Source organism: Gymnoscopelus microlampas, assembly GCF_963454915.1.
Source record: "Gymnoscopelus microlampas genome assembly, chromosome: 5".
In the NCBI taxonomy this organism is placed as follows: domain Eukaryota; kingdom Metazoa; phylum Chordata; class Actinopteri; order Myctophiformes; family Myctophidae; genus Gymnoscopelus; species Gymnoscopelus microlampas.
Genome location: NC_139942.1, coordinates 34,160,413 through 34,169,044, shown reverse-complemented (window position 1 = coordinate 34,169,044; position 8,632 = coordinate 34,160,413). Strand labels below are relative to the sequence as shown.

Here is an 8,632-nt window from a genome sequence, read left to right as displayed (position 1 = left end):
TTAAACCAATTCAATTAGGCTAATACAGGTATTGGATTTATTTAAGATATGACTGTGACTGCCAACAGTATTATCATAAAATATATAAAATTTGAAGATACAAATTTTGGGAAAACACAATACTACTAGCCTGTGTTACAATATTTTCACAAAATACTGCATGATCAGAACATAGATAAAACAATAATAAAAACAAAAAATATCTTAATAGCTTATTAACCACATGACTGTTACCCTGCATTTTTAGCCGTGGGATCTTTCAAAGCAATGGCAAAATTATAATGTACCTATACTGTACTGTACTGTTTTGGAATGTGACATTAACACAAACACAGCCAAGGATTTCCTCGTAATGTCACCGTCAATACGGATTCGGAAGACACAGACATACCCCGCACTGACACTGTCTGCAAACAACCCAACAACACAGTCCATAACCACCAAACCACCAAGCCAATCATGAACCAAAATCAGTGACCCTGTCACAGATCACAACCTTCAACATCAGCCACAACACAGCAGACATACTGTAGATATGTTATGTCAAAGCCCAAAACCTCTAGCTTGAACTTAAAAGGAAATAGCAAACTCACACATAGGATAAAAAATCACACCCTGTGTGAAGGTAGCGGCGCCTTTGAATACATTATGTCATCGATATGTGTTTATAATGTGTTTATAGCCATGTGTCATGTGAAGCTTGACCAATCACTTTGTTGACGGGTCTGACCAATCAGAGCGTCGACGACAGATAAAGTTAAATTGAGGATCTAACTTTAAATAACTTACCTAGAAGGAGACTTTAGCCAAATAAAAATATATACAAAAAAAAACATGAGGAAATAAAAAATAAACCTTGACATCATAGTGATGTCATGAATAGTCCCCTTGCCTGACAAATCACAACCTTGACGGGCCTGACCAATCAGAACCTTGACGGGCCTGACCAATCAGAACCTTGACGGGCCTGACCAATCAGAACCTTAACGGACTCTTGGATTCTCGATCGTCTCTATCAAACCATTCTGTCATAACGGATGACTGGGTCCCGAACTCAGACTTTCTATACATTCACCCTTCATCTGTTCTTGTATCTTTCTCTTTCTATTCGTCATATTAACTTTAAATAACTTACCTAGACGGAGACTTTAGCCAAATGAATAATAAGATGAAGTCATTGTCATCGTTTATATAGACATCGAATTCTATATTCATGACATCATAGTGATGTCATGAATAGTGACCAATCACAACTTTATTTTGATGGTGGTCTATACTACGGGACAGGTGGTGAATATGTGGTCGGCAGTCTGCTCAAGCTCCCCACACTTGCTGTGCTGTCTGCCAGGCCATGTTTTCACGATTTTTCAAAAATAGCCAAAGAAATGTAAAATGAGTAAATGACACAGACGCTTTCCCGGTCCTAATGGAATAGACCAATTGTTTGTTTACCAACATTGACCAATCAGAACGTTGACGCACCTGACCAATCAGAACGTTGACGCACCTGACCAATCAGAACGTTGGCGCACCTGACCAATCAGAACGTTGACGCAAAAGCCAGGCATAGAGGGCTAATATCCGCTCTATACCTAAAGGTATAGAGCGGCTAGCGCCGCTAATAAAGTGACCAAGAGTCATACTGTTCCCTGTTGCAACTCACTACCTTCCAATGGCAGACAAAACACAACATACAAACTGTAGATTCACATCTGCTTTCAATTCCAGAGCCAGAAACAGTCACAAAAATGACAGCAATAGTACAGCAGCTTGAATCACATTAGTATACACACAGCACACAACACAAGCAGCAGCAGCAGCAAAAGAAAAGAAGAAAAAAAGGTTCCTACTTTTAGCTGTTTTCTACTTGACTTCATCAGTTGTGCAGGTGATAGGCAGGGTCAAACTTTGGAACCCATGGATAGAGAGATCCACCCTCTCTCTATAGTTCATCCCCGGATGAGCCCTCCAGCAGTGTCTCCAGTCACGTCAATCCTCCATACATCTGGCTAGCTAGCCAGCATCCTCCCCTACTGAGAGCTCTCGATGTCAATGGCATTGACCGACCAGCCCCATTCTCCCGGCTGCCATCTTCTCCCTCACCCTTGGTAGCCCCCATAATGCTGTAGAGCAGGCTTAAGGGTCGAGCATTCACAGCTGTATAGGAGAACGGACTCTACAGGACTGGGAAGTGTAGCTTGATATGGTGGGGGGTTGGACTTCCACAAACTGGCCATGCCAATGCCATTCAGACTTTCAGAGCGCTCCATGCAAGCGAGGGTGTCCCCCTGCAACACCCCTGCCAGGATGCCATCACCTTGGCTCTTGTACCTTCTTCTTTTTTTGTATCATCATCAAATGTCCAACTCCAACTCAATGTCGCCCAGCCATGCGGCTCAGGTTCCACATCAAAGAGGCCCCGGCCTCTGATGGTGGTCTATACTACGGGACAGGTGGTGAATATGTGGTCGGCAGTCTGCTCAAGCTCCCCACACTTGCTGTGCTGTCTGCCAGGCCATGTTTTCACGATTTTTCAAAAATAGCCAAAGAAATGTAAAATGAGTAAATGACACAGACGCTTTCCCGGTCCTAATGGAATAGACCAATTGTTTGTTTACCAACATTGAGACTGGACGCACAGGTGATTGTTTCACGCAATCAATTCCCAACCTCTTGTGTGTTGGCTTGATTGATTGATTGATGTACTTTATTTAGTAAGACATGAGAACAGTACATGGCAGTACATAACAGTACATGGAAGTACAAATTCGCAATACAAGGTCTACTAAACTGGATAGCTCAGTTAAGCACGTAGCTTGTTTAAGATGAGATCCCCATGCACACAAATCATGTTGACATATAAGAGACAGACAGATATACACACTACTATACAGAATGTCATACAATCAGTTTACAGGTTACTGGTATGAAGTATGAAGGGTGAAGAATATGTACAAAAAAGAAAGAGAGGGGGGGGGGGGTAGGTTAGGTTAGGACATGGGGTAGGTTAGGACTTGGACAGGGGCCATTTTTGAATTGCAGCCTCCTGAAGGTGTATCTTTAGGGCATTTTTGAAAGTAAGTAGGGTTTTACACTCCTTTACTCCTTTTGGTAGGGCATTCCACATTTTAGATGAATAGCATGAGAAAGAGTTCTTTCTAGTGAGTGGCTAGTGAGGCGCGTCCTAGCGAGACCTGATAGAATGGGTTTCATTGCGCGCATACTGGTTCTTATCAGTGTGACGTCGTCTGTTAAGGGGTCTATAAGCACCTTTGTTTGCAACTTCATAGGGTCAAACAAGGGAATCATGTGACTTTGATTCCCTTCCCCTATTCGCTCATACAGGACATGACGTATGTGTCTAGGCAAAAGAATATGTGTTGACCCAGCACAGATGTTAAGCTTAAGCCTGGTTGCGCGTGAAAAGAACCGATCTACAAGCTCACACAACGCGTCGCATCTGGACGTGCTGTGAGCTTGTAGATCTGAGCTATTTTGGCACGCGACACTAGGTGCGTAACTATCTGGCTGAGTAGTCTCGTCGGTGTGTGTGTGTGTGTGTGTGTGTGTCTGTGTGTTCGTCAGGGGTTGCCTGTCAACAACACCCTGCATTAGCCAATCACAACGCGATTGTCCTTCCAGGCGATGGGACGTAGACTACCCAAAAAAGCACAACAAATGAAATGCGCTACGTCATACAGTGTTGCCATGTCCGTTTATTATAAGCGACTTTGGGCTTGTTTTTTGTAAAGTCGCTTGTAAATATTGTCAGTTCTTGGGGGCTTGTTTCTAAACGTGTAGTTGCCTGGGCTAGTTTCCTAATCTTTTTTAAACCAGTGTTTCATTTTCAAGTCAAGGACCCCCAAATTAATATAGATTTGTCTGCGGACCCCCATCTGAAAACATTTTATGCCAGGGACCCCCATACAAGATTTGTATAAATGTTTCAAAAATATTCCAAATGAAAAAAAATCATCCAAGATGTTTTTTGTAAATAGCAGATCTACAAGCTCACGTGACGCGTTGTGAGCTCGTAGATCTGCTATTTTCAAATAGCCAATGTACTATGTTTAAAGGGCGAAGGGCTCGCTTCTATTGGGCTTGTTTTCATAGACCCCCGGTTGATTGTTTCTCTCTCAAACGCTGGCAACACTGACGTCATATGCAATGGCCCGTCTGTCTGCTCGGGTAGAAGAAAGAGCTGCTATAGCTGACAGACTCAACTGTTTTCATGGTAGTCACGAAGTTACAGGAGTCAGGGCTACATGTCAACTCCAAACAAACATTGCGTTTCTCAATATTAGACTCGCCGATGCCGTCAAAGTGAATATTTTCCCGGAATATAGTTTTACAACCGAGGGATGAGAGATATTGTTGTAGTTGTGGTGGTCGCTCAGCTGGCTAGCGAAGAGGTAGCTAGCCATAGCTAGCTATAGTTCAGTGTGCTAGCCTTTAGCAGGGCAGTTCTCTTTGTTTTGAGATGCTTTCAGGTTGTCCGTGTTAACATGGTCACTGATGCCACGACTGACTGATTGCTGCTTATCACACACCGTTTTAAGAAGATGCACAGGGCGCCCTTGACCATCGAACATTGAATTGTTGCGTTTTGAATATAATAGTGTCGAAGTGGTACTGACAACATTGGCTTGTTGTTGTTGTTGTTGTAAGCTGCACTGGCCCTCAGTCAAGAGCCTCCAGTTGAGCCGAATCAACTACAACGCTAACGTTAGGCTGGTTGATTTGCTAGCAAGAGCAAAGACCCAAGAACTAGGACTGAGAAAAGAAGGATATGGGCAACTGTCTGAAATCTCCGACATCGGACGACATTTCTCTGCTTCACGATTCCCAGTCAGACAGAGCAAGTTATGGCGATCCAGACCTGGAGCCCCCACCACCTTACCAGGTGAGCGGAGCTGGCTTTTTAACCGTCCACGGTTGCAACAGAAATGAACTTTTACTTGTGACAACAAGTCTGCCTTGCTATGAGCTACAGCACCAGCAGACATACCATTGTTTTTATATAAATTATGACAAGCACGTGAAATGTAGGAGTTGATGCATTACATTTTCGGTTCCACAGATAAATATTGTAAAAAGAAATAGCAGATCTACAAGCTTTTGTGAGCTTGTAGATTGGCTGTTTACACAATTATTGCCCCAGACTCTTTCTTATATTATTTAACAATTTAGCCAATGTTTGACCAGTTTTTATAGTATAGTTTGTTGATTACTTTTGATGCAGTAAGGGTCTTTTTTTCTTTCTTCCAGCTATTAAAAAGGTCTTAAAAGTCATTAAATTGTCATTTCACTGTCATCTGGGGACCCCCCCCAAAATCATGTTTTATATAAATTATTTATAGATGAAAATATAATCGAATTTCATTTTAAGAAAGCACAGATGCACATTTTGATGTTCTCTATTGATTTCTAAACTGTCCAACTGTATCTGTCTTTCAGGAGCAGGCTCACATGCCCATGTACCATCCCACCCCTAGTCAGTCCCGCCTGGCCACCCAGTTGACCGAGGAGGAGCAGGTCCGCATCGCTCAGCGCATTGGCCTCATCCAGCACCTTCCCAGGGGGGTTTACGACGGAGGCCAAGATGGCTCAGAGAAAAAGATCAGAGAGTGAGTGTTTGGAAGTGATGCACCCTAACAGCACACCTTTTATACACTGTAAAGATCCTCAATGTTCAGTTAACTCTTTGAGTGTACAAATGGAACCAAATGGACCTTTACGGGTCCATTTGGTTTCATTTGTACACTCTGAAGAGTAAGGTTACAGAGCCTAATGGGAACAAGGGCTGGGTGATGTAGATCAAAATATCAACCAAATACCTCAATATCTATATTGTCATCATATTGTGGGGACGACTATTGATACTTTAACAAAATATTTATTTATTATTTTTGATGACTAATCATCAGTAATGCCTATTTCATAACTAAGTGGGTAAAGGCAAATCATTAAAAAGTTAGAACAGTAAGTTAAGAAAGTTACATCACTGTAATGCAGCCTTTAAAATAAGGAAAAGACAGCACTTATGCCATATTACAATATCCTATAATAAAACTGTCTTAAGGCCAGCCGGTGGGCGGACCTTTGTCTCGTTCATGTCACCATGACTCAGCCATTACCATATAACAAGTTCCCAATAACATGACACTGATGCCATGACGACACAATGAGGTTAGACTCTTAACCTCATCGTGTCATCATGGCATCAGGTGCAAATAAATCCCTCAGCTCCATATATGGGCACAAAAGGGGGCATGCCCATATATGGGCATATACTGATGACATCAAGGATCTCCATATATGGGCTTTAAATGGACACGGACTGACAGATAAAGAGATATCCTTATATGGGCATAAAAGGGACAAGGACTGATAGATACAGAGATCTCCATATGGGCATATCGACGGTGCGACGTAGGTCTGAGGACCACATAGCAGTCCAAATTCTACATGTGAACCTCTAGTGTCTTAAAGTCCCAGACAATATATATATGTATAGTGTCATATCACAATATCAATATAATATTGACATATTACCCAGCCTTAACTTTTGTAATTATTGTTGTACACCCTTTGCAGGTGTGTCATCTGTATGATGGACTTTGTGTATGGAGACCCCATCCGGTTCCTGCCCTGTATGCACATCTACCACATGGACTGTATAGACGACTGGCTAATGAGATCCTTCACCTGCCCCTCCTGCATGGAGCCTGTGGATGCCGCCCTGCTCTCCACCTATGAGACCAACTGAATAGCCTCTGTCTGACTCCTCCCCATATTAGGAACGATCCCCCAAACACAAACCAAACCACTGCCCTCTTCTACGCTGAGGGGAGCAGCAAGTTGTGTTGGGTGCTAACTAACTGAGAGACTATTTTAAAACTAGTGATTATGATCAACAAAATCACACAAAGAATGTTGGCCCTCTGTCCCCTTGGTCTTACACTGAATTAGCCGGCCTATGTTGATATAATTGGACATGGCAGTAAGACAACTGTCTCTTATCAGACAAGCGGACATGACTGTTTATATGTCGGTCACGCTGAAGTGTGTTTCTATGACACAGCTGATGGATTGCATTCTTGATCATGTGAATATTTGAGGTGAGGGATAGTTGTTGGGATGACTTTTCATCCCGAGCACAGCATGGATGACAAGTCCACCTGAGCAGGTCTCTGTGGTGTCCCATCCCAACTGACATTGTTCACCCGTAATAGCTGATTCATTGCAGGACAGGGCATATAAGCAATTGACAAATATTTTCCCATTAAGAAGTGTTAATAGTTTCCATTTGAGGCCTCTGTAGGTAACCATAAGAGAAGCACCTTCACACCAACTGGGTCATGTCCCCTAAAGATGCTGTCACAGTAGCATGGTAAAATGTCCTTGTTGTGTATACAGTAATGACTGAAGTTTACCCTGTTACAGTGTTAAAGAAGAAAAGCTTATTATTCTTCCTAGTTCAGCTTGTATTGGTATGTAAACAATGCAGAGATCATCCAAGTCCACCCTCAACTTGGTCTAAAGAATGAATGTGGGCTTCCCCCCCTCCGCATTCAGATTGTCCATTAGACCACAATGGCCCCACTGCCAGTCCAAACGGCCAGAAAAAGAGAGTTCAGTAAACAAGGAAACACGGTTTGAACTATCATTGTGTAAGGTTAATGTGTTTTACCATAAGAGGTGGAGAAATAGCTGTCAGCCAATGTAAAGGGCTCATTTCTGCATGGGCAGGCGGATCAGTTTAAAATTAGAAATGCTTGCACACACACATAATCTGATCCAGAGATTTGCACTTTAATTATAGGATAATAACGGAAACAATATATATATATATTAATATATATACCTGTAACCTTGCACTATCATTATTTCTTTCCTCTTTTTTTCCCTGCAATGCAGAAGTTACAATTGATAAAGCTATTATCAACTCGTCGCGGTGAAGTAATCCTGAAGATGTATTTCATGAGTTCTGTGATTGTGATTCAGTAGTGAGAGCCTCTGGTTCGTTCTGCCTCGTCTCAATCCTTTGTGTGTTTTGCGTGCAAATAATGGGACAGAGGTTCGCTTGAAAATGGGCTAGCTTTAGAAAAGAATCATGCTACTGTACATGTTTACTTTTTACATCTTCTAAAGTCCATGCAATGTCACATTCTTTATTGCTATTGTAATACACTGTATGACTTGTGGTTGTCTTTTTCTTGATTTTGCAATATAGCAAATTTGGCTGCAGTGAATGGTTTCCATTTGATTTGTGGCATAGTTACATGATATTGTAGACTAGAGGTATCATTTTCTTGCTCTTTTGTTTACCTTCTACCTTAACATTTTTTGTTATACTTGTATAGACTAATTTGTATTTTAGGAGGTTAACCACCTTCAATATTTAACTATTACACTGGTTCATGTCTGACTATGCAAACCTCTGTCCCAACTGAATTCAAGAGTGGAATAGAGAGATGTCTCTTGTGGTGTGACAGTTACATTTGAGATAACACTTTTCTGTTAAGCTTTCTTTTGCAGTGTTTGTATTTAAACTGTCTCTGAAAAAAATATGTTCTCTTGTTTTTTTTGGAAGGCTAGTCAGCCCTCTTGTAAAGCAAAATAAATCAGA

The 8,632-nt window shown here is 41.8% G+C and overlaps 1 protein-coding gene across 1 annotated transcript; it reads left to right on the top strand.

Moving 5' to 3' along the window:
* The first annotated feature begins 4,190 nt into the window (after nucleotides 1-4,190).
* Nucleotides 4,191-8,632, top strand: LOC311046434 (RING finger protein 11-like). The gene is made up of 3 exons (XM_084058729.1): nucleotides 4,191-4,903; nucleotides 5,458-5,627; nucleotides 6,598-8,632. The coding sequence occupies exons 1-3, from the start codon at nucleotides 4,790-4,792 to the stop codon at nucleotides 6,767-6,769; spliced, it is 456 nt and encodes a 151-aa protein (XP_083914855.1). The 5' UTR covers nucleotides 4,191-4,789; the 3' UTR covers nucleotides 6,770-8,632.